Source organism: Lepidochelys kempii, chromosome 8 (genome assembly GCF_965140265.1).
Source record: "Lepidochelys kempii isolate rLepKem1 chromosome 8, rLepKem1.hap2, whole genome shotgun sequence".
In the NCBI taxonomy this organism is placed as follows: Eukaryota; Metazoa; Chordata; order Testudines; family Cheloniidae; genus Lepidochelys; species Lepidochelys kempii.
In genome coordinates, this window is record NC_133263.1 from 76,870,416 (window position 1) to 76,896,420 (window position 26,005).

General features: G+C 43.1%; 1 protein-coding gene across 9 annotated transcripts in view; it reads right to left on the reverse strand.

Moving 5' to 3' along the window:
• PKN2 (protein kinase N2) overlaps positions 1-26,005 on the reverse strand; it is a 136,081-nt gene that overhangs the window by 35,077 nt on the left and 74,999 nt on the right. For 8 of the 9 annotated variants that reach the window (XM_073357145.1, XM_073357147.1, XM_073357144.1 and 5 more), the window contains exons 4-8: positions 20,129-20,246; positions 17,821-17,966; positions 17,510-17,723; positions 9,622-9,807; positions 8,939-9,048 (exon numbers count right to left, since the gene is read on the reverse strand). In XM_073357145.1, coding sequence (XP_073213246.1) covers positions 8,939-9,048; positions 9,622-9,807; positions 17,510-17,723; positions 17,821-17,966; positions 20,129-20,246 — 774 coding nt within the window. The remainder of the gene's footprint in view (positions 1-8,938; positions 9,049-9,621; positions 9,808-17,509; positions 17,724-17,820; positions 17,967-20,128; positions 20,247-26,005) is intronic. The other variant, XM_073357141.1, reaches the window with a different exon arrangement.

Sequence of the window (26,005 nt, forward strand, 5' to 3'; positions counted from 1 at the left end):
TGATGTAACTGGATTGGTTTACATAAAGGAGTGCACCGTCCCTCCCTTCCACCCTAAGGCACCTCAGTTTCTCCTCCTTAGCCTCCAAGGCAGAGATGAAGCTGGCTGCACAGTGTGAACGTACGGGCAACTCTTGAAGAATAATAGTTACCACTAAATAACCATTCTTTTTTCTTCTAGTGTCTCTGTGCATTCCCACTTATGGATGATTAGCAAGCAGTGTCCCCATCAGAGGATGGTGGGTGAGGAGATCTAGGCAAAAATGGACTGCTCCACCACTTTACCAGATTGATCACTGGACTACAATGCCAAGTCCATACTTTATTTAAGTAAACATTGCTTTTCATCAGAACTCTATGTTGCTGATTTGCAAATCTTTTCAACAGGCACCTGTCTCAGACAAGCTACAAAGGCAGGTGTGGCCTTAGTAGAATATCTTCAAGTCAAGAGGCACTGGTTTCCTGGCAAAGAAGTAACATTACTCAATACACCCCTTAATCCAGTCTCAAAGAATCTGCTTATTACTAGGTTCCCCCTTTCTCCACAGGTAACAAATCTGTTTGATTTTGGGAAAGACTTAATACTCTCTAGGTAATAGCACACTGCTCTTTTTATGTGTTAAGGGGTGCAAGTGGGACTCGCCTTGGTGAACATGGGGTTAGGGGAAGAAAACAGGACAAAGATATAAAGTGACAGATGGAAGTCTAGGAGTCCCATAGGGTAGTTGTATCTGGACATGATGACATCTTGGTAATTTGCCATTTGTAAACCCAAAGAGGTGGAATAATAGGCTTTCCTCCCAACAGCATCCAGTCTATGCTCCTCTCCATCCAAGGGTGCAGACAGGGACCCCTTGTTACTTTTAGATAACTCTAGGGCTGCAGAGACCTGCATGGAATCAGAGGGATGTTGAAACAAAACTAGTGTCCCTTGAGAGCACAAAGCATACAAGATTAGCTCTTTTCGATACTGGGAATGAAGGCAGAGAGCCAAATGTCCTTCACTGGATTGAGCAGTCATGGAAAAATAGGAAATGTGACATTGTCTTTTGTCTGCCATTCCATGATGTCAAAAGAGAATCAGATGCATCTGGTGCTGAAACCTGTCTGAAGCTAGAGTGTCAGCCATTCTCTCCATCAGCTCTTGAAACCGCTTCAGTCCATCTCTACTCCTGATGAACAAAGTCCCAATTTATCCATCAGGGGATGCACTGTTGGTATAGTTCCTTATGGGGGACTCCTCCATTTTCCCTGAAGGAGCCTCCTCCGAGTCATCATAAGCATGCCACTCTTCTTGAGGCAGCCAAGATCCTGGTGCTGACAGTTGTTGGTCACAGCTATTCCAGCTCAGACATGGCTGTCCTCAAAGGCAGCAGTGCCAGAAATGAGGCTAAGCCTGGGAAAGCTGTCTGCTCCAAGGAAGGTATCTCCTTTGACAGGAAAAGTATCCATGTCAGTGTGATTGCCAGTGCCAAAGTGGGTACCGTGCTGGTTTTGGTGGTATCAAGCCAAATCTTCACTGATGCCTGAACATAGGGCTATACCAACAGTTGAAGGGGGCCCTTGTATAAGGTCTTTCCAGGCAGATAGGGCTTTTGGTCAAGATGAAGGTGAAGAAGAAGAAGAAGAAGAAAGTTCACCACTGTTACAAAGGCTAATTGTTAGGAGTAATTCAAAAGCAAGAGTCAATCATGTGTAAAAATAGTTTGTTTTATATATATGCTATTTGTGGGACAGTTTAAAACATTTACATACTTTGTATAAATTATAATTTCAGAAAAAAATTTACAGACACTAACTGCCATCCACAAATACCCAGTATATTACATCTCAGTCGCTAGGTGGCCTGTGGTCATTTGAGCAATTCTGTATAGTAACTCTAGAACCAGATATGCGTTTGCAGAGCATTCTGTGGCTCACAGGGGGTAAAATCTAAGTTTTTCAGCTAACTGGAACTGTTGATATATCTTGCTATGTAAAACCCCAATTTCAGTAATTTTTTCAACCCCATATACTTATGAAAGATGCTACCAAAAATAAAGAGTAATACTTTACAAAATAATCACAACACTTTATGGAATTAGTTATAGCAATGGACAGCAGGACAAACTGGTGTACAGTAATAAACTGAAATAAACAATGGTAGCTATGTTCTAAAAGCAACAATGGAAGAGGGAGAAGACATGTAAATACAAGGGGATGATGATTAGTGGTGTTTATTCTCAAGGCTAAATATGACTTTTGGTAACCAAGACCACAGGGCCCCACATATATCCCATACTACTTCTGTTTTCAGAGTATGCAGTCTGGATTGTTCCAATGGGGGCAAATCTGCTTGTTTCCTAAAAGGAAGGAATTCGCTTTTAGCTTCAGGGAGGGGGAACCACAAATCAGCAAAACTGGGGACCCCCTTTGGAATACATCTCAGATGGAACGTTTGAGGCAAATCAATCTGAAAATTAACCTCTATTTATTTAGGACCCTAACGTTAGGATTTTTTTTAGAAAAAGTCTTGATATATATACATAAAACCACAGAGATGCAAGGACAAAGTAAAGCTTAATTAGGCCTCAGCAACATTAAATGGACAAAAAGAAAGGGTAAAGAAATGCTAGAGTGCAGTCCTGTTCAATACTTGTTTCCTAAGGATTACATGTAAGAGAAAGTTCTTCTGAAACTTTACAAGTGCTTTCACCAATTTGTGTGAATTCTGACTATATTCATGAAGATATGGAATTACCAACTCTGTCTACTTTTAGACAGAACATGGACAAACATTATGCAAGTTTCCACATCTGAACTGTATTCTAAAACACCTGCATTACGGTCCAAGACATGTCGAACAAAATTATCAGTCTTGTTCAGTTTTTGCAAATTGTGTAAGATCTAAGCAAGAGAGCCATCACTTTGGGCAAGGATGAGGCTACATTTTTTTTTTTTTTTACACCTGAGACCATACTAGATTTGAGCTAGATCATCAGAGCTGAGATTACTAGAACGTTAACTCTCTGTAAAAAACAGTTACTAGCCTTCTTGTAACTCTTGTTCCTCGAGACGTGTTGCTCATATCTATTCCAATTAGGTGTGTGCGTGCCATGTACACAGTTCACTGGAAGGTTTTTCCTTTAGCAGTACCTGTCAGGTTGCCTCTGGAGCGCCCTGGAGTCGCACCTTCATGGCACCGCATATCGGGCCCTGCCAACCCACCGCCTCTCCAGTTCCTTCTTGCTTCCTACTCTGGAACCTCTTGTTGCTGGGAATGGGGGACCAGAATAGGGGTTCTGGTATGTGGGCCGAGGACCCCATTGTGGCCATTGCATGGGGTAAGGTGGTAATGGGTAAGGCTAGGGCTGTGAATGCTCAGACGGATGAGGCTTAGGCTTCACTGCGTTCCACGTAGGTCTCCTCTGTGATGGGGATGAACGTTGAGAGGAGAAGCCATTGTCCTGCACGTCTCCTTCCTCACCACTATGCATGGAGAGTGGTGCAGGAGACGAAGGATGGTACCGTGCTATGTAGCTCGGGCAGTGTTCAGTGCCAAGCAGCAGTGACTGCGGTCCAAAGAGACTGGTATGTCAGCAGGATGCAGGAGTTGCACTGGTCCCGCCTTGGGGTTGCAGTCGACCGTTGGAGCGCGGACCAGTGCTGGATTCGGCTCGTTAGGCAGCAGCAAGTCTTGGGTCAGTGCCGGTAGCAGCAGCATTGATAGCAGTGCCGCTGCCTTTGTCACACTCTGCACTGGGGTACTCGGTGCTGTGAAGGAGACTTGATGTCTCAACTCCGGTGCTGCGCGTTGGGACTTAGCAGGGGTCCACTGAGGGACGGTGCCGGAGGAGCCTGGTGCCTTGTAAATGTTCGCTCTGAATGAATGGAGCACTGAGGGTAAAGACCTCGCTGGAGAAGCTCTCTTTTTGTGAGAAACCCTTGCTGGAGAGGTTGAGGCTCCCTTCCTGACAGTTTTGGAAGTCAGAGCCTTATCAGAGCTCAGGGATCTCCGTTTATGAGACTCCCCAGAGGACGTCTCTTGCGGAGGTTGGAGGGATTTCTCCAGCAGAAGCATTTTCAAGCAGAGATCCCCGTCACGCCTTGCCCTTGTTGTTAAGTTGGTGCAATGTATGCATTTCTGGGAGATATGAGTTTCTCCCAGACAGCAAATGCAAGATGTGTGGCCTTCAGAGACTGGCATCAATTCATGTCAGGAGTCACACTTTTTAAATTCTGTGGAGCCCGGCATGACTGCAGCTAGGCCTCTCCCACCTCTTGAGAGATGAGGGTTAATTGTAATGGTAAACTGTAGAAACTGTTTCCAAACGGGGAGTAAAGGAGAGAAAAAAAGTCATCTTCTTTCTTCTCTCTCTTTTTTTTTTTTTTGAAAAACCTCTAAGAGAACTAAGGAAACTATGTAACTACGTATACACAAAGAAGAGTAACTAAACAATGTAACTAAATATAGACTAAAAAAGTTCCTATGTAACTTGTAACTTCACCTCCCCCAGAAAGTATCAAAGAGAGCACAGCCGCGGAGCCCTGTCTGCAGCTGAGATTGGTTGAGAAGGAACTGAGGGACGGTCAGGGGAGCGTGCGCTACAGGAAGTGCCAACAGCTGCACGAGACGACTCCTGTGCGCGCCCTTCCCCCGACTGCGTACTGCTGCGAGAAATCTCCTGCGCAGGGACACCTAGAGCGGAGCACCCACAGGGACACCACTCGAAGAAGAATAGAAGGATATAATCTGTCTAATCCCTTGAGGAACTGCCGACCATTTCGTTAGTGAAAATGGTGTGTCCATGCTCTCCAGAGTGAAAAGCTGAGATGGCAGCCAGGTGAATCTTTATCGAGGAGTGAGACAAACCCTGCTGTTTCAACTTTAGGAGGTAGTCCAAGATAAAGGGGACCGACAATTGTGTTAGAGGGATACGACTCTGCGAGCACTAAATCACAAAGCTCTTCCACTTGGCTAGGTAAGTCGCTCTGGTTGAAGGCTTTCTGCTACCCAGAAGAACCTCCCTAATGGGGTCTCAGCATGTAAGCTCGAGCCGGTTCAACCATACAGACTCGAGATTCGGGGTGTGGAAGCCTTCCACGCTGTTGAATGATGAGGTCCAGAACTAGTGGTAGAGCAATTGGAGTGTCCACTGATAGCTGCAGTAGCATGGTGTACCAATGCTGATGTGGCCAGACCAGTGCCACCAGGATCACCAAGGATCCATCGCTCCAGATTTTGAGGAGGGCCTTGTGAATCAGTGGTATGGGAGGGAATGCGTAGTCCTTCCATGGAAGGAAAAATGCGTCCGCCAATGAATCCAGGCTGTGGTTTAGGAAGGAGCAGAATTGTAGGCACTTCCTGTTGGCCCTTGTGGCGAACAGATCAATCTGGGGAACTCCCCACCTCTAGAATATATTGTTTACCACATCTGGGCGGATAGACCACTCATGGTTGTGGAAAGAGCTGCTGAGGTGGTCTGCTAGTTTGTTCTGCAACCCTAGAAGACAGGACACTTCCAAAAGTATGGAGTGTGCTATGCAGAACTCCCAGAGCTTGAGGGCTTCCTGACACAGGGGTGAGGAGCATGCGCCCCAGTCTGTTGATATAAAACATCACTGTTGAATTGTCTGTCAGGACCGATATGCATTTGCCCTCCAAGAGAGGCCAAAAGGCCTGACATGCCAGCTGGACCACCCTGAGCTACCTTACATTGATGTGAAGCATCAGTTCCTCCTGAGACCAGAGGCCCTGAGTTCTGTGCTTCCCAAGGTGTGCCCTCCACCCCATGGCTGAGGCACCAGTTGTCAGACATAGGGATGGACGGGGTTTGGAAAACACAACCCCTGTGCACACCAAGTGTAGGTCGAGCCACCAGTGAAGAGAACTGAGAACATCTGGTGGAAGGGTAACCACCATGTCTAGGCTGTGCCTGCTTGGTCGATACACCAATGCGAGCCAAGCTTGGAGAAGTCTGAGTCTGAGCCTTGCATGTTGCACTACATACATACAAGATGCCATGTGACCTAGGAGTTTTAAGCAACTCTTTACTGTGGTTATAGGGAATTGTTTGAGGTCCTGTATGATGTGAATGACCTGGAAGCGGGATTGGGGCAAGAACACTGCGGCCTGTGCTGAGTCTAGCACTGCCCCTATGAACTCCATTCTCTGAGTAGGGGTGAGCGTTGACTTTTGAGTGTTTAGGAGGCGACCCAATGCATTGAAGGTGGATCTTATGAGGGAAACATGTTGATCCACTTGTGTTCTGGACCGGCCCTTGACTAGCCAGTCATCTAGGTAAGGAAATACCTGAACCTGCCTTTTCCGCAGAAAAGGGGCCATGACTGACATACATTTGGTAAACACTCGAGGTGCTGAAGATAGGCCAAATGTAGCACTGTGAATTAGTAATGGAAACTCCCGACTGTAAACCTTAAGAAGTGCCCGTTGGGCAGGATTATGGAAATGTGGAAATATGTGTCCTTCAAGTCGAGGGTGGCATAACAATCTCCTGGATCCAGGGACGGGATGATAGTGGCCAAAGAGACCATTCGAAACTTTAGTTTCTTTATGAACCTGTTCAGACTGCGCAGGTCCAAGATGGGCCCGAGATCCCCTTTTACTTTCGGTATTAGGAAATACCTGGAGTAAAACTCCTTTCCCCTGAGCTCCGGTGGAACCTCCTTCACAGCTCCCGCCGATAGGAGGGTTTGTACCTCCTGTATGAGAAGTTGCTCGTGAGAGAGGTCCCTGAAGAGGAATGGGGAAAATGGAAGAGAATATCCCATCTCTATCATGCAGAGGACCCAATCGTCTGAGATTATTTGGGACCACGCTTGGCAGAAATGGGATAGACGTTCCGAAAATGGGAAAGAAGGATCCAGTCGAGAGGTTGGTACAACGCGCTCGGGCACGTCCTCAAAAAGCCTGCCTAGGGCCTGGTGGCTGCCTGATGACCCAGACCCCCTGTTATTCGTGGGTTTGGCGACGGCGGTTCTGGTTTCTTGGATGCCGGCGGTTCTGGTCCTGCCTAAACTGCCCCTGGTATGGTTGTGTTGTGGGTTGAAGCCTAAACTATCTATGTTGGATGGCAGAGGTGTGCAGACCCAGCGATCTTAGAGTGTCGCGCGAGTCTTTCAGACTGTGGAGTCTCAAGTCTGTTTTCTCTGAAAATAACGTGGTCCCCTCAAACGGTAGGTCCTGAATTGTCTGTTGAACCTCCCCAGGGAGGCCGGCAGCCATGAGCAATGGCGTACTGTGATGCCCGAAGACATCATCCATGTTGCAGAGTCCACTGAGCCTAATGCTGCTTGCAGCAATGTCCTGGCAACCATCTTGTCCTCGTCCACAAGAGCAGAGAATTCCAGTTTGTAATCCGGTGGGACAAGGTCTGAGAATTTGGATATTGTGTCCCAAGACTTGAAGTTATATCAGATAAGGATCACCTGCTGGTTTGCAATCCAAAGCAGAAGCCCCCCAGTGGAGTATATCCTCCTCCCGAAGAGGTCCAGCTTCTTTGCGTCCTTAGCTCCAAGGATAGTTCCTTGATGCCCTTGCCTTTCCCTCACATTAACAGCTGCCACTACCAATAAGTCCAGCGGGAGGTGGGTAAACAAGTATTCATAGTCCTTGGAGGGCACAAAGTACTTTCTCTTGACTCCCTTAGCTGTAGGAGCCAGAGGGGATGGTGTTTGCCACAGGGTTTGTGTGTTCTCCTGAATGGTCTTTACCAGGGGAAGGGCCACCCTGGTGGGTCCTGCCAGGGATAAAATGTCTACTATTGGACCTGACACCTCAGTGACCTCCTCCGTCTGTACCTCGAGGTTCTGAGCAACTCACCTCAGAAGTTCAAGGTGGGCTCTGCTGTCGGGACGGGGGGGACCTCGAGGATGACTCTGCCACCGCCTTATTTGGAGACAATGATTAGGGGCCCTCCGGCCCATCCAGCTCCTCAAAACGCTGCAGCTCCGGCCCCAAGTCAGAGTCCGCTTCAGTGCCAGTCCCGGTACTGGTCACAGTACCATCTGTGGTACTAAGTCTTCCTAAGTACTAAGTGGTATCAGTCTTCCTGTGTTGCTTCTTTGGGACAGGAGACTGTGAGAGATGCCGAGACTGATCCCGTGCTATGCTTGGCACAAGGGAATGCCAGTGCCGAGGGTCTCTGCTCCCAGAGTCCTTCTCCGGCATCTCCCAGACCGAAACCAGCGTGCTGTGCACCGACACTGAGGAGCCCGGTGCCGCATCCATGGAGCTTGACTCAGACTGAGGGCGGAGAGCTGCTTCCATTAGCAGTAACTTTAGTCTGTGATCTCTCTCCTTCTTTGTGTGGGGGCGAAAGCTTCTACAGATCTTGCACCTCTCTGCTTGATGAGACTCCCCTAAGCACGTTAGACAAGCTGAGTGCAGGTCACCCTTTGGGACAGGCTTCTGGCAAACCTCTTATGGCTTAAATCCCTGGGTCTGAACATGCCCCGGGGCCTGGAAGTGGGGGAGGGAAACACCCACCAGTACCCCAAGTCCAGCGTCTAAGTACAACAATCTTTAACTATTTACAGAAAATATGCTAGAGGATTGCTCGTTGAAGGTGAGAGATGAAACGTTCCTACGACCGCCACTGAAGGTAAGATGGAACTGGAGAGGCGGCGGGTCGGCAGGGCCCTATATGCAGCACCATGAAGGCGCGACTCCAGAGCCAACCCAATGGGTACTGCTAGGGGAAAAATCTTCCGACGAACCGTGCACGCGGAGTGCACACAGCTAACTGGAATCGATCTGAGCAAGCACTCAAAGAAGAACAAAACACTTCATGCCATGGAATTGCTTCTATGAAGAACAGGAATACTTATATACATGGAATCTGAATAGGTTCATAACAGTTGAAAAGAACAGACACAGAAAAGCATGAAATTAATCTATGGAACTGAATCTCCATCAATGCAAACAGCAGTGTCTTTACCCTGTCTAGTTCCAGTGTAAACTTCTGATCCCATGACTGATTGGAAATAGGCTTCCAGCTAGTTTGACCAACCACAGTGTTGTCCAGCTTCAATACAGCACAGATTTCATCTGTAAGTAAGTTACACAAACTCAGCTTAAAAGTATAAGAGGATTTTCCACAAAAACAAAAAAACTTCAGTGTTAATGCCTCACTAAAAAAATACCATTATGCCCACATGATCCAATTAAATTTAGGATTAAGAATTTTTGATCCACCAACATATTGATGAAGAGCTAGACCATTTTTAAGTTTGAAATCAATCTCTCAGTTACACAAGTCACAAATACAAAAATGCATTCCTCTCAAAAACATGTGTGTATGTGGTTAGTAAATCTGATGAAGTTTTGAATTCTCTTACTCTCTTCTCTTCCCTCATTCGTCCTGTACAGTAGCAACAGCCCCACCAAGAAGCCCTCTTAACTCTTTGGTAAAATTTAAAACAATACCAATTTTTTTTTTTTTACTGGCATCTTTCTTCCTGAGCAATATGCATAACAGGACAGGAAGTGATTGCTTGAGATTTAGCTGTAATAAAGATACAGTCACTGAGCAGGTCTTATACTGCAGATTTTTTTTAAACAAAATTAACTTTTTCTGAGCATTTTAATTAGACTGTTTCAAAAATAAAAAGGATACTAAACTGGACAAGTCATCTGTTTTCAAAAGGTTTCGACTACTCCCACTTTTACTTTTGCTTGTTCTGCTCATGAAAGATGATCTGGCTTCACTTGGACTCCAGCCAGGTAGAGTAATTGATGTAGCTTTTGATCGACCAGGGACGTTTTCCAGAATATCTTGGCAACCCATGAGCCTTACTTCTAAAGTACCTGAAACAAGATAAAAACAATTGCTTTTGTCACATACTAAGTTCTTATGTGTACACAGTGCAATGACTAGTGAATGATTTTGTATTAGAACCTCACATTCTGACCTATACAGAGGTTACTGAGTAATAGAATTCACAGATATTTGCTTCAGAGAAGTGATGAGAGACTCAAGTTAGACAGTAGTGTTATTTATTGGAAGGAAATCCACTGAAATTAAAAAATTAAAAACATCAAGATCAAACAAATATGGAATCAAACATCAGCAGGGGTTACAATTCAGTGGTAATAGCATAAAGCAATTTTAAAACAATCTATTCTGTTATGCTTATATGTAAAGATCTTAATTCTTAATATTTAAGCAAAAGAAAATGAACAGAACTGATGACTACATCAGTAGGGAAGAAAAATTGTCAACTGAAATTTAAAGAAAAGACAATTTCTCACAAATGACAGCTGTGTTAATATTCAATTTAGGTAACAGATACAATGATGTCTACTGTACACTAGCAGGCATTCTTCAATAAAATGTGATAGGAAGCAACACTAGAAATTAAATAATTTACTTTCTGAATGAGGGCACATGTATCGAAGCATGGCAGGTTTTATTTTTTGTTGAAAAATCCTCCAGGAATTTTTATATATTTATTACGCTGAGTATGAACATATTAAGTTATGAAAATATTGAAATGCTTACCTATGTACAGCAATTAAAGAGATATGGTCATAACATATTTGACCCAAAATTTAAGTAATTAAAAATAATCTTTTATAAAACCCAACAGCAATGAAAACTTTTCTATGAATGCTTTTAAAATATAAAGCTTTGAACAAGGTTTCTAGATAGCATTATAATGCTATTTTGCAACCCAAACACTGCAACATCATGCTAATGCAAAGATGGAAACGGACTTTAAATAGACTGGCAACTCTATTTTATTTCCCAAGTTGTTAAAAATATAAGTAAGTAAGTAGATCAACACTGAAAGCTAAATTAGATTTTTTGAGTTTTCAATTTAATAGTAAAATTTAAAATTAAGACTCTCTGTTGAAGGGACAATCTCAGCTTACTAAACATCATATAACTAAAACAAAGATAAGGAAAACACCAGCATGCTTTTTTTTTTTTTTTTAAAATTACAGTGACTAGTGAAACTACTAGTTTGTTGAAAAAACATTAAGAAATCTAATTTTGTTCCTGCACACTGAACTCAGAAGTTAAATATATGCATAATTTAAAATCTCAATCTTTTGTAATTTAAACATATCTGGATTTGCTGAAGAAGATGGTCTTTTACACAAGTGGGTATGAGGCCTTCAGGCTGCTTCCCAATCCCTACCCTCTCTGCAGCAACACAATAATGTCTGAATCAACAGTACATGGAAATCCAAGAAGACACCCTCCCCCTTCTGGAGTTAGAATTTTCATATTGATGCAATCAAATTCATTGAAAACTTGTAGACTCTCAGACTTTTGCCAGAAGGACCATCTTGATTATTTAGTCTGACCTCTTGCACATTGCAGACCACAGAACCTCATCCACCCACTCTTGTATCTACTACCCAAGATCCATAAACCTGGAAATCCTGGGCGCCCCATCATCTCAGGCATTGGCACCCTGACAGCAGGATTGTCTGGCTATGTAGACTCCCCCCTCAGGCCCTACGCTACCAGCACTCTCAGCTACCTTGGAGACACCACTGACTTCCTGAGGAAACTACAATCCATCGGTGATCTTCCTGATAACACCATCCTGGCCACTATGTATGTGGAAGCCCTCTACATCAACATTCCACACAAAGATGGACTACAAGCAGTCAAGAACACTATCCCCGATAATGTCACGGCTAACCTGATGGCTGAACTTTGTGACTTTGTCCTTACCCATAACTATTTTACATTTGGGGACAATGTATACCTTCAGATCAGCGGCACTGCTATAGGTACCCGCATGGCCCCACAGTATGCCAACATTTTTATGGCTGATTTAGAACAATGCTTCCTCAGCTCTCGTCCCCTAACGCCCCTACTCTACTTACGCTATATTGATGACATCTTCATCATCTGGACCCATGGAAAAGAAGCCCTTGAGGAATTCCACCATGATTTCAACAATTTCCATCCCACCATCAACCTCAGCCTGGTCCAGTCCACACAAGAGATCCACTTCCTGGACACTACAGTGCTAATAAACAATGGTCACATAAACACCACCCTATACCGGAAACCTACAGACCGCTATTCCTACCTACATGCCTCCAGCTTTCACCCTGACCACACCACATGATCCATCGTCTACAGCCAAGCTCTGCGATACAACCGCATTTGCTCCAACCCCTCAGACAGAGACAAACACCTACAAGACCTCTATCAAGCATTCTTACAACTACAATACCCACCTGCGGAAGTGAAGAAACAGACCGATAGAGCCAGAAGAGTTCCCAGAAGTCACCTACTACAGGACAGGCCTAACAAAGAAAATAACTGAACGCCACTAGCCGTCACCTTCAGCCCCCAACTAAAACCCCTCCAATGCATTATTAAGGATCTACAACCTATCCTGAAGGATGACCCAACACTCTCACAAACCTTGGGAGACAGGCCAGTCCTTGCCTACAGACAGCCCCCCAACCTGAAGCAAATACTCACCAGCAACCACATACCACACAACAGAACCACTAAACCAGGAACCTATCCTTGCAACAAAGCCCGTTGCCAACTGTGCCCTCATATCTATTCAGGGGACACCATCACAGGGCCTAATAACATCAGCCACACTATCAGAGGCTCGTTCACCTGCACATCCACCAATGTGATATGTGCCAGCAATGCCCCTCTGCCATGTACATTGGTCAAACTGGACAGTCTCTACGTAAAAGAGTAAATGGACACAAATCAGATGTCAAGAACTATAACATTCATAAACCAGTCGGAGAACACTTCAATCTCCCTGGTCACGCGATTACAGACATGAAAGTCGCTATTTTACAACAAAAAAACTTCAAATCCAGACTCCAGCGAGAAACTGCTGAATTGGAATTCATTTGCAAATTGGATACAATTAACTTAGGCTTGAATTAGAGACTGGGAGTGGCTTAGTCATTATGCAAGGTAGCCTATTTCCCCTTGTTTTTTCCTAACCCCCCCAGACGTTCTTGTTAAACCCTGGATTTGTGCTGGAAATGGCCCACCTTGATTATCATACACAATGTAAGGAGAGTGGTCACTTTGGATAAGCTATTACCAGCAGGAGAGTGAGTTTGTGTGTGTGTGTGGGGGGGGGTGAGAAAACCTGGGTTTGCATTGGAAATGGCCCACCTTGATTGTCATACACATTGTAAGGAAGTGGTCACTTTAGATAAGCTATTACCAGCAGGAGAGTGGGGTGGGAGGAGGTATTTTTTCATGCTTTGTGTGTATATAATAAGATCTTCTAAACTTTCCACAGTATGCATCCGATGAAGTGAGCTGTAGCTCACCAAAGCTTATGCTCAAATAAATTGGTTAGTCTCTAAGGTCCCACAAGTACTCCTTTTCTTTTTGCGAATACAGACTAACACAGCTGTTACTCTGAAACGACTCTTGCAATAGTTACTGAAGTCCTCAAATCATGATTTAAAGACTTCAAGTTACAGAGAATCCATCATTTACTCTAGTTTAAACCTGCAAGTGACCCATGCCCCCTGCTGCAGAGGAAGGCAAAAACCTCCCAGGATCTCGGGATATCTGACCCTGGTGAAATTCCTTCCCAACCTGAAATATGGCAGTCAGTTAGACCCTGTGCATTTTGGGAAGACCCAAACAGCCAGACATCTGATAAATAATTCTCTGTAGTAACTCAGAGCCCTCCCCATCTAGAGTCTCATCACTAGCCTTTGGGGATATTTGCTACTAGCACTCCCAGATCGGCTATGTGCAATTGTAGGCAGTCCCATACCCTCCATACTCCAAACTCAGTCTTGAAGCCAGTTAGGTTTTTTGCCCCACACTGCTCCATTTTAAAGACAACCCTAGGTGCTCAGGATATTTCTTCAGAGGCCAAAAATGTGGACAGATTTTAAAGTGTCTGATGACATGAAAATCTTTAGCATTTAACACATTTCATGTCATAAAAGCATTTTTCCTTTAAATGAAGATTTAGATTCTTTTCTTGCAGTGTATCAAGGGATGTCACCAACTAATAAGTATATTAGCCTGAAAAGCCATTAACTATATTTGAATTCTACTAGTCTTCATAGGTGCTGGAACTAGGACTGCTGGAGCACCCCCTGGCTTGAAGTAGTTTCCATTATATACAGGGCTTATAGTTTGGATTCAACGGCTCTCAGCACCCCCACTATACAAATTGTTCCAGCACTCCTGCTAGTCTACAGTCCTCCACCTGCAGCTGCCATGTAATGAGGGCAGTGTGGTATGTGGTGAGCATCCGTGCTTAAGGACCCTGCTTTATTCTGCGACGTTCCAAATGGCTGTGCATAAGAAGATCTTCACAGCACCCTGCCCAGACTCTTTCTGAGACGCTCAGCCCTTAAAGGCACAGTCCCCAATACCACAGGCAGCTAGTGGTACTTGCTTCATCCTCAACCAGATGATAGCAACAAGCCAGCAATGTCAAATCTTCTCTGAGGCTGACACACCACCCTCTGGGAGCAATAAACCCCAATTAACCAAGCCATGTTGTTTGGAATCATTTTTGATTATTCAGGGAATTAATATATACCCTACTCATGAGTCTGCTCCTGTTGAGGGCAAAATATACACACGGTTATTCACAGCACTAATGCGATAGTTCAGTTTTAAAAAAAAACAAAAAAAGTAACCAATGTCCTTTGCTGCACTTCAGTGTGTCTTCCATTTTTTTTTTAATTCACTTTGTCAAGACTGCAAGATAATTAATGAAACTATCAGTAAGAAATATTTAAAAGATTAACTATTTTGCCACCTGTCTTGATATAAGATTACAATTTAAGAGAAAGGTAAAATGGTTTTAAAATCAAGGGTCAGGACATTAATTATACCCAGGGACACTGAAATCCTCAGTGCTCCAGTAAAAATTCCTAGTGAAATCACATTGATTTGGAGAAAGACTGTGCTGAATCTGTAAAAACGCCACACAGATAACCAGAGGGATTTGCAGAACTTTGTATCTCCACTTTTTGTCCAGTTGTTACATTTCTTATTTGATATAAATGTAAGACAAGAAGAATCATTCCAAGTTATTAACATTAGTGCAGCCTGGCATACAAAGAAAAGTTTGTGTTTCTTATATTAATTTTTTAAAAATTAAACTCGTAAGGCCAAACTCTGACATCAGATATACATATATAACCCCTGTGTTGCAAAGACAGAATTTGACTTCCTGTATTTGTTTTTTGTTTTTTTGCCAACAAACTTCCTCTGTTACAGTTCAGGCTAGCAGTTAAAGGTAAAGTCGTTGGGGAAAACAAAAGAAAACAGCTGGATTAGTACTTCTAATTTGGTAGTTTATTTAATAATTTAATAGACTCAAAATATCTGAATACAGTTTTATTCAACACCTGCTTTAAGCAAACAAAGTAAAATCTGGAGAGATGTATTTGAGATCTTCATTAAAAACATATGAGATCTCTTGAAAACTTTTCCTTTATGAGGTTCCACAATTCAAGATGAACAGCATCTCTGAGACACTGATTGGCTATATAGTCTTGACTTTCATAACCCACTATGCAGACATTTATTTCTGTGAATACTAACACTTAATTCCTCATATTTAGTTATTTTAATCTAGGAAAACCATTAGCACAAATAAATAGGGAACTTAGTATTTTTGTGCATTTCCATTAAGGAATATTTGAAAATTTCTCTACTTTATAAATATAGTTTTAATTTTGTTTTTTTAAACATAAATCTCGCCTTCCATGGAGCAAGTGAGACCTAGTGGATAAGGGTACAGGGCTGGGAGGAGACCTGGGTTCTATTCCCAGTTCTGCCACTGACTTGCTATTTGACCTAGGCAAGTCATTTAACTCCTCTGCACCTCAGTTTTTCCATCTGTAAAATGGAGACAATCATACAGTAACTCCTCACTTAAAGTTGTCCTAGTAAAGTAAAGTTGTTACATTGCTGATCTATTAGGGAACAAGGTCATTTAAAGTTGCGCAATGCTCCCTTATAACATCATTTGGCAGCTGCCTGCTTTGTCCACTGCTTGCAGGATTCTCTGGAAGAGCAGCCCCTCCTTGTGGGGATTAGAACCGGGGGGGGGGGGGGGGAAGGGGTGCAGCTTCGCACCTCCCCCCACATCAGCTCCCCTAAATTCCCTGTAAGATATGTGGCTCTGCAGCTGTCCAGCAGCAGTTCAGGTGGCCCTCCCCCCACTGCTGTGCTGTTTCTGCCCTGCCCTCTGCCTTGGAGCTGCTCCTGGGAGCTTCCTGCTTGCTGGGGGAGGGGGTGAGAGGGGTGCTGATATCAGGATGTGCCCCTGCTCCCCCCGACAGAAAGGAGGGAGCTTGCTGGAAGCTGTTGCTTTCTGTCTGAACTGCATGCGACGAAGTGGGTATTCACCCACGAAAGCTTATGCTCCAATACGTCTGTTAGTCTATAAGGTGCCACAGGACTCTCTGCTGCTTTTACAGATCCAGACTAACACGGCTAACCCTCTGATGTCTGAACTGGCTGATCTGCTTAAAAGGGCAATGTAAGTGAAGTGGGGTCAGCATACTTAAGGGGCAATGCACATCTCTCTCATTCATGCAGGCACCCCCCCTGCACTTTAAAAAGTCAGCACCTGTGTAGCGGTGCATGTGCTGTCAGGAGGAGGGAGTGGTGCGCTCCAGCTGGATAGCGTGGGCTCATCATCATGTTCATTTTTTGCAGGGAAGTGTTTGCAGCTACTGCCCTGCATCTATTGTGTTTTCTCCCTCCTGCCTCAGTCCATGCTGCCTTGTGGAGTGTGAGGCTACATTAACAGCAGCGTATTAACGCTTAAGCCTCAGCTGAGTACTAGTTCATCATTTAGCAGTGAGGCATTCCCTAGGAAATATTCCACCCTTTTACTCTACCACCTCAACCGAGCTTCACAATCATTCATTTGCTATGTACAATATTAAACTGTTTGTTTAGAATTGTTTAAAACTTATACTGTATATGTATATAATGTCTTTTGTCTGGTGAAAAAAATTTCCCTGGAACCTAACCCCCCCCCCATTTAAATTAATTCTTATGGGGAAATTGGATTCGCTTAACACCGTTTTGCATGAAGTCGCATTTTTCAGGAACATAACTACACCATTAAGTGAGGAGTTACTGTACTTACCCTCCTTTATAATGCACTCGATAATCTAAAGATGAAAAGTGCTAGCATTAATCTAGAGAGACCTATTTAAGGACCAGAACATTTCTTTTTTTAATTGAACTTTGTACATATCAAATATATTTAAGGAACCTCAATCACTTGTAATGCCTTATGGACATTCTATCAGGCACTACAAACACTAAAGCCTTTATATTTATATACAAATTATGTAACACCTTTACTAAATCTAGCTTAAAATTTTAGTGTGTGTGTTTTGGTCATATTTCTTAAACAGAATAGTTGTAAGATAAGCATGTAAGAATGAGATATTTCCACATACTTTTACAGACAATACAGAATAACGTGTGTATGAATCACCTGAGTTCTCAAGTTTAATAAAAATGAGTAATAAATTATACAAAACCACATACCTGTTAAAGCTGCTGGTTTGGATAGTGTACTATACTGGTTCTGTGTACATATTATACTTTGACGTGGACTTAGTGTTGGTGAAGAGACCAATGAAAGCTCCTCTATAATAATACTGCTTTTGGGATGGTTTTTAGGAAGTTCATTCAGTCTTTGTTCTAATGAATACTTTAAGAGGTCCAGCTTCTGGCTTGATTCATTAAATCTTGCTTGAGCCTTGTTCAATATAAATTAAAAAAGATTTTTAGAACAATCCACATTCTTCAAACATAGTATTTAAAATTAAATTTCATAAACTACATTAAAAAGTTACTTCTGAAAGTGCTTTTCTGTCGGTAACTTTTCCGGAGCCAAGCAATTTCATCACGTTCTTTGCACCTTCTGCTACTGCATACTCTATCCTAAAATGATGCCGCAGTTCTTCCATTCGAAGCTCAAGAGGGCTTATCACAGGTTTTGCTACAAATAAACAAAACATTTAATCTTCACTGAATACCATCTATTACTTTTGTTCTCAATATTTAGCAATTAAAACAATTTAATAGATGCAGAATGTAACAGTATAGGAAAAATAGATGCAGCTTTGTTAGACTGTAAAAGAAAAGCAGATCATAGCCACGTATGTTATAGAAGCAATAATGAAATTCAAAGTTTTGCATTTAAATAATTATGTTCTGAGCTTGATAAATCCACTAGACTGATACTAACCAAATAACTAAACTTACTAATTAGAGGATATGAAAGACCATGGTCCTCCCCCGGGAAATTAAGGGACAATGCCCTTGCAAAAAGCCAAGTCTCCCACACAGCCCCCTACCTACTGGAAAGGGTAAGATTTTGAGTTTTTCTTCTGGATTTCTGCCTCTGAACCCAAACTGGAGACTTCATCTTTCATATCACTCTCTGACAAGATGATGTCTGATCAGTTTGAAGCTCTAACTGTTGCCCTATTCCACACCACACCCCAGGTCTTGTGGCTGCTGCAAGAATGGGGGATGAGAGAGGTCTTACACCATACCTTTCCCAAATTGTTTTTGGTCAGTAACTAGTGACGCCTTCTGCTGGTGCTCAGATTTTCCAAGCAGCAGCAGAGAATTACTTGACAGTTTCACTACTGCCTCCAGAGTTCAGAAAAGTAAAGAGTGAACATGACCAGTGTTATTGATGTATGCAGTGTTGTTGTAGCCGTGTCGGTCCCAGGATATTAGAGAGACAAGGTGGGTTAGGCAATATCCTGAAGAACAGCTGTGTACTCAAAAACTTGTCTCCCTCGCCAACAGAAGTTGGTCCAATAAAATATATGACCTTACCCACCTTGTCTCTTAGTGTTACTGATACCTTCTAGTACCGTTTGGCAAATCTAGGAGCAGCAGTGGAGACACTGCAGTCCTGTCTGCATACTCAAGAAGATAACAGTGCATTGATTTAAATTTGGTAGGTTCTCTGTACATTTCTAAATCTTATGGTTGTAGTTTGACAAAATTTATGACACTTCCCAGTAAAAAGACTTCCCACTTATCACTAACAAATGGATACATCAAGCCCTGATTATCAGGCAATTTCAATAATTCACAAAATATAGATGTACAAGATTTAAAAACTAGAGATAACACACTGCTCATAATTTAACAGCATCATACTATGATAGTTCAGGGCCTTTAACTTATCTGTAAAATTTCCCTGTAGACTGAAAAATAGCAGATAAGTTCTCTTGGCCTGCAAGGGAACTTTCAAAAAAACAAACAAACAAAAAACACAGAAAACACCACACCACTAAATTCTGAGTAGTGTTTGAGCAACGAAAAGATCTGGTTTGAGACAATTTTGTGCTTTGGTTTGTAAAAACTCATAGTTTCTTCCCTGGCCTAAAATTGCCAGATGTGGGCCCAAATCCTATTTGCCTTACTCTCTTAAATGTTCCCATTAGAATTAACAGTCCTGGACTATCCACATGAGTTAGGTGGGCAGAATTGGGACCTTAACCAAACTGAACTTCTTTAAAAAAATTAAAAGGAGTACTTGTGGCACCTTAGAGACTAACCAATTTATTTGAACATAAGCTTTTGAGAGCTACAGCTCACTTCATCGGATGCATGCAGTGGAAAATGAGCTGTAGCTCAAGAAGGCTTATGCTCAAATAAATTGGTTAGTCTCTAAGGTGCCACAAGTACTCCTTTTCTTTTTGCGGATTCAGACTAACACAACTGCTACTGTGAAACCTTTAAAAAAATTAAAAGCTGTAAAATTTCAAAGAGGAATTGCTACCCACACACAGCAGCTATTTTCTCCACAGCAGAAAAAAAAAGAGCAAGAGCATATGAAATATATTAAAGGAAAAGCCAAAGTGGAAAGGACGAGGTGTGAAAAGATAATGCAAAGCAAACCACAAGCTACACATCAGGGAAAGCATTTTTTCCTTAGAAAAATCACATTCAGGTCTGAATATGTAGTGTGGCATCTCTGTTGTGCTGTGCTATTTAAGTTCATTAAAACCAAATCCTGTCTTCTATCTGACCTCCTCATCCACCAAGGTTTTCTTGCAGTCATAAATACATATTAGTACAACCCTATGTAAAATTCAAACATTAGTAAGCACATTTCTGTCTTCTCTACTTCATCACCATTATCAAAAGCCAACTCATTGGTCTGGACTGCCTGAAGAATCTGCATCCTTATGACTTCTATTTTCGTCTTGCTGTCCTGGAGCATCTGTTGAGCTGTAGCAAGGAGTTTTCGATCCTATTAAAAAAAGAAGGAAGTTTTAAAATGTAAACACTCGGGATGACAAAGAGGTGAAGACGAAACCTAGTTAACAGCAGCTGACATTTATTCCCAAAGCATGAAACGTTTAAAGTTTGCAAAGTAGATCACTAGGACCTCCTATCAAATTCACAGTCCATTTTGGTCAATTTCACGGCCAAAGGGTTTTTAAATTGGTCAATTTCATATTTTCAGATGTTTACACCTGAAATTTCAATGTTGTAACCCTGGGGGTCTCAACCCAAAAGGGGACCATGGGGGTGGGAGTCACAAAGCTATTGTAGAGGGTGGTCACAGGATTGCCACCCTCACTTCTTTGCTATGTTCACAGCTGGAAGAGGTTCCCAAAGGTGGAGGTGGGTCTGATCTCCACCTTAAGTAGCCATGCAGGGGAAGAGGAAGTCCTGTCCCTCCCCAGCCTAGTAGCTGGAGCCTGGTGAACGGTAGGAGACCCCAGCAGCGGTGTCCCCAGCCCTGTTGCTCTCCCTTCCCCCAATAGCTAAATTTCCCAGAGGAAGTCTGATTTCACGGTCCGTGCCATATTTTTCATGGCTGTGAATTTGGTAAGGCCCTACAGATCACATAATGCAGCAAACCAATTCACCAAACTACTCTAGGACGTTAATGGAAAGTAAGCTAGGGTGGAAGTATATTTTTAGTTCATGAAAACACTTCAAGCCATTCTATTGGAAATAATCTGGATAAATGTGACATTGTCTAGGAACATCAGATCTCGTAAGATCATAGTTCTATCTACCTTGCTGACCTGTTTTTACCTTATTGCTCTGATTTTCGCCCATGCCCTTACTGCTACAGATTTCTGTTTTACTTATTGGTAACACTTCTACACATGGATCCCCTCTAAATGTTTTCATACGGTACATAACTAAAAATCACTCTCACTTTAATTTAGCATGGCAGCTAGTGATACTCAGCTTTGGCCTGGCAGCCCCTCTGTCCTGACTGAAGGGCTGCCGGGCCAAGTTTCAGCGAGCGGTGTTCTGAACCAGTGTATGGGATTGCAGCGTCACACAGGTCTGGGGGCCCAGGGCAAACTTCCCCTTTTGCCCCGCACTCTGGGTGGCCCTACTCCCCACCAGTAGTATGCACTGTACACAACGTGCATACAGCTGTGGGCACCCCGGCTCCTACATGAGAGAAGATGCAGGTAATCCATGGTGTGGTAAAAGACATCACATACTTTTAACAGAAATGTACAAACGTAGCCTCAGAGTCAGACCTGAGTACTTGTTATAACGTCTGTTGTGCTTAGATATTTTAATGCCTGAATCTCCGTGAATGCAGAACATTTCTAAGCACCCGTATCAGCCCCGAAGGGGTTAAGGTGGTCCAGAAGAGAGGCCAATTAACCTTCATAGTTGCATATGGAGGGAGGCCCAGAGATTTGAAATTTGAAGTAGCAGGGGGCTACAAAGGGAAATTCTGCAGTCACTCACTGGGAGCAAAGAAGTGGGGAGAAGGAAACCCATGGGGAAAATAAGCCTTGGGATCCCAGCTGTGGAAAAAGGGCACACTGGGTTTAGTTATTTGGTTAGTATCAGTCTAGTGGATTTATCAAGCTCAGAACATGAACAAACCTTGCAGATTGGGAGGACGCCGGGGGGGGGGGCAGTAGATGTGGTATATCTTGACTTTACTAAGGCTTTTGATACTAATCTTGCATGACCTTATCATAAACAAATTAGGGGAAATACAACCTAGATGGAGCTACTGTAAGGTGGCTGCATGACTGGTGGGAAAACCACTCCCAAACAGTAATTAGTGGTTCACAGTCAAGCTGCAAGGGCATACCAAGTGGGATCCCACAGGGATCAGTTCTCGGTCAGGTTCTGCTCTATCTTCATCAGTAATTTAGATAATGGCATAGAGAGTACACTTATAAAGTTTGCAGATGACACCAAGCTGGGAGGGTTGAAAGTGCTTTGGAGGATAAGACTAAAATTCAAAATCACCTGGACAAATGAGAGAAATTGTCTGCAGTAAATAGGATGAAATTCAGTAAGGACAAAGGCAATGTACTCTACTTAGGAAGGAGCAATCAGTTGCACACATGCAAAATGGAAAATGACAGCGTAGGGAGGAATACTGCAGAAAGTGATCTGAGGGTCATAAGATAAACAGGAGTTAACAGTATAACACTGTTGCAAAAAAAGCAAACATCATTCTGGGATGTATTAGCAGGAGTATAGTAGGCAAGACACAAGAAGGAATTCTTCCACTCTATCTCACACTGATTAGACTTCAACTGGAGTACTGTGTCCAGTTCTGAGTGCCACATTTCAGAAAAGATGTGGACAAATTGGAGAAAGTCCAGAGAAGAGCAACAGAAATTATTAAAGGTCTAGAAAATATGACCTATGAGGGAACATTGAAAAAATTGGGTTTGTTTAATCTGGAGAAGAGAAGACTGAGGGGGGACATGACAATAGTTTTCAAGTACATAAAAGATTGTTACAAGCAGAAGGAATAAAATTTTGTCTCCTTAACCTCTGAGGATAGGACAAGAAGCAATGGGCTTAAATTTCAGCAAGGGCAGTTTAGGTTGGACATTAGGAAAAACTTCCTAACCGTCAGGGTGGTTAAGCACTGGAATAAACTGCCTAGGGAGACTGAACAATCTCTGTCATTGGAGATTTTTAAGAGCAGGTTAGATAAACACCTGTCAGGGTTGGTCTAGATAATACTTGGTCCTGCCTTGAGTGCCGGGGACTGGACTAGAAGACCTATCAAGGCCCCTTGCAGTCCTAGGATTCCTTCCACTCAAACAGAATTGGAGTAAAATGAAAAGGATGATTTAGTCTGTATATTAAACGGCTGGAGCGCCACAAACTGCTTTTCAAAGACCTGCTGGATCACTGGGAGCTGGTCGAATTTGCTAGTCCTTCTCTCCCCATCATGTCCCCTCCCCCCAATCCCAGCCATTTCAGTTGCATCACTTGCAGGTACTTGGGTTCTTTTAAATTTTTTATTTGATACCTTAACCGTAGTCCAGATTTTTATGCGTACAGGTTAAAGCAGTTCAGCTGTTTTAGTCACAACTGAGAACTGTGCAGCAGACAAAATGGATACGTGGCATATCATTTTATATTTGTTGCAGAAACCATTGGGGACAGTGTTTCAGAAGAAGCATCTTCCCTTTCCTAACCCCGCCACCATACATGAAACTGGACTGATTTAAACATTTATCAATTAGCAAGTAAAAGATTCAGTGACTGATTATAATTGCCTGCTTCAGCTTAAAGGACCCCGGGCTATGAGAGGCCACACTGGTGCATTTCTGATGATGATTAAAGGCTAAGATTTTGTCATGGGTATTTTTAGTAAAAGTCACAGGACAGGTCATGGGCAATGAAGAAAAATTTACAGAAGCCTGGTCACCTGTACCTGACTTTTATTAAAAATATCCATGATAAAATGGAATGGGGCTGGGCAACTGTGAGCTCTGGGAGGCCCCCAGCACCCGTGAGGGCTCAGAGCTCCAGGATCCCCCTCCATCCACGGCTTGGAACTGCAGGGGTCCCCCTGGGGCCCTGCGGGGATGCCCTTGCCCTGCCGTGGTAGCCAAGAAGCTGAGGAGTAACTCCTCACCACCCATGGCGGCTCAGAGCTTAAGCGGCGGGGTACCTCACAGCTCCCTGCCGCTGCAAGAGGTGGCAGGACCCTGCGGCTCCTAGCCGCGGGGGCTGAAGTCACAGAGGTCTTTGGAAGTTACGGATTCCATGACTTCTGCGAACTCCCTGACAAAATCGCAGCCTTAATGATGATCCATGGGGATCACCTGAATTTTTTTAGGAGTACCTAAAGCTGAGCTAGAGAGACTGGTCATATGACCTCACAAGGATATAAATGACCTGGAAGTCAGGGTACATGAGCAGGTAGATGGACACAATCTAAGCTTGTATGGACTTTGGTTAAAAGGTACGCTTTTGGTACTTCTTCCAGCTGCCTTACCACTACTTCCTTTTCAATCTAGTAAGCCACAGGTGCATGACAGGCAGGTGTTTTGGTAAAGGACCCCAAAGTATTGGGCAGTTCCAACTGGAGATGTCAAGAGAAACTCATACTGGATTCAACCCAATAATACAGAGGTTCTCAAACTCTGGTGGTCTGTGTATAGTTCCCTCTAAGGTGTGCGCCTGGGTGGCCGCACATGAGAGAATGAAGGGCCACTCACTGAATTAGAGGAGCCGCGCAGGTGTGGCTCCACTAATTAGGTGCCTAGACCCTGGAAAAGACGCACATGTAAGGTGAGGTGGTGGCCTTCGGGGGAGTAGGGGCTGGGTGAGAAAATGGGGTGGTGGGAATTTGGGATGTGCAAGGCTGCGGCAGCCAAAGAGGCAACTTTCTCCAGCTCCAGGGCTGCGGTTGCTGGGGAGATACGGCCCTCCTTCCCAGCCTCAGCTCTGTGGCTGCTGTGGTGGGGGAAGAGACCCCCCCCTCCTTCCCAGCCACAACTCCGTGGCTGCCACAGCAGAGGAGAGAGGAAGAAACCCCCTTCCTTCCCAGCCCAGCTCAGTGACTGACATGGCAGGGGAGACCCCCCTCCTTCCCAGCCCTAGCTCAGGGGTTGCCGTGGTGGGAGCGGACACATCCATTGCATTAGAAAGGTAAGAATACTGATATTAAAATAAGAGTTGTGTGCTTTTATTTGTAGAATTTTTTTTATTATTAAGGTTTTTTTTAAATATAGGGTTTTTATCCAAAGCGCTTTACAATAGTTAGCTAATGGTACAAACAACATTTGGAAAGATCATTAAGTGGTCCGCCCAGACCCTCAGCAATTTTCAAGTGGTCCGCAAAAAAAAAAAGTTTGAGACCTACTGAAATAATAGACTGTTTTGCGTGGGGGGAGCGGGGGAGTGTTTTTACAGAAAGAAGGATTTTAGGCGCTGTCTGATTTTTCTCATTTGAATATTGAGACTTCCTTTATATCCACGAATAAATAAATAAATATTTCCGTGTTTGGTTTAAAAAAGCCTTGATTAGATGACTCATCTAGAACAATGTACATCATAAAAATAATGATATGTGAGCCACAAAATTAAAGAGAACCTATTTAGTATTCCTCCATAAATTTTTCCTTTAACATCTTTTGATTCTACTATGTGTATGTGTTATATATATATATTTTCAGATCTATAATTTATTTAGCTCTTTTGTAACATTTGTTAATGTCAGAAAGTTAGATTGTAACTTTACTATATAGAATATCAAGACATCTACAAAAAAAAACCTTATGTTTAAGTAAGTTTTCTCTTTAGCTTTCTTCCAAGTGTTCCTCCACATAAGAGTAATTAGAGCAATTACCCTTTAAAAAGAACTAGTACACTTTATATTTAGAAAGATTAATAGTAGATTCATAAAATCCTGATAGCTTCCCTATAAAATGGGAGGAAAAGACTGATAGTTTGTCTTTGTACAAGAATCTGTTACTGTTGGCTAAAACTGATGTATGCCTTTCATGGACATATTTTGCAAAGACACATTCTGCTGGACTGGCATGAACACTAGAGCTCAAAAATCTTGCTCAAATCATCCTTTAGCCCAATGGATTAAAAAGATGCACCACTCTTACGTACGTAAGAGCAGCCATACTGTGTCAGACCAATGATCCATATAGCTCAGTATTCAATCTTCTGACAGAAGCCAGTGCCAGATGCTTCAGAGGGAAAGAACATAGCAATTTCAAACGAATCATCCCTGAGTGTCTAGGCCCA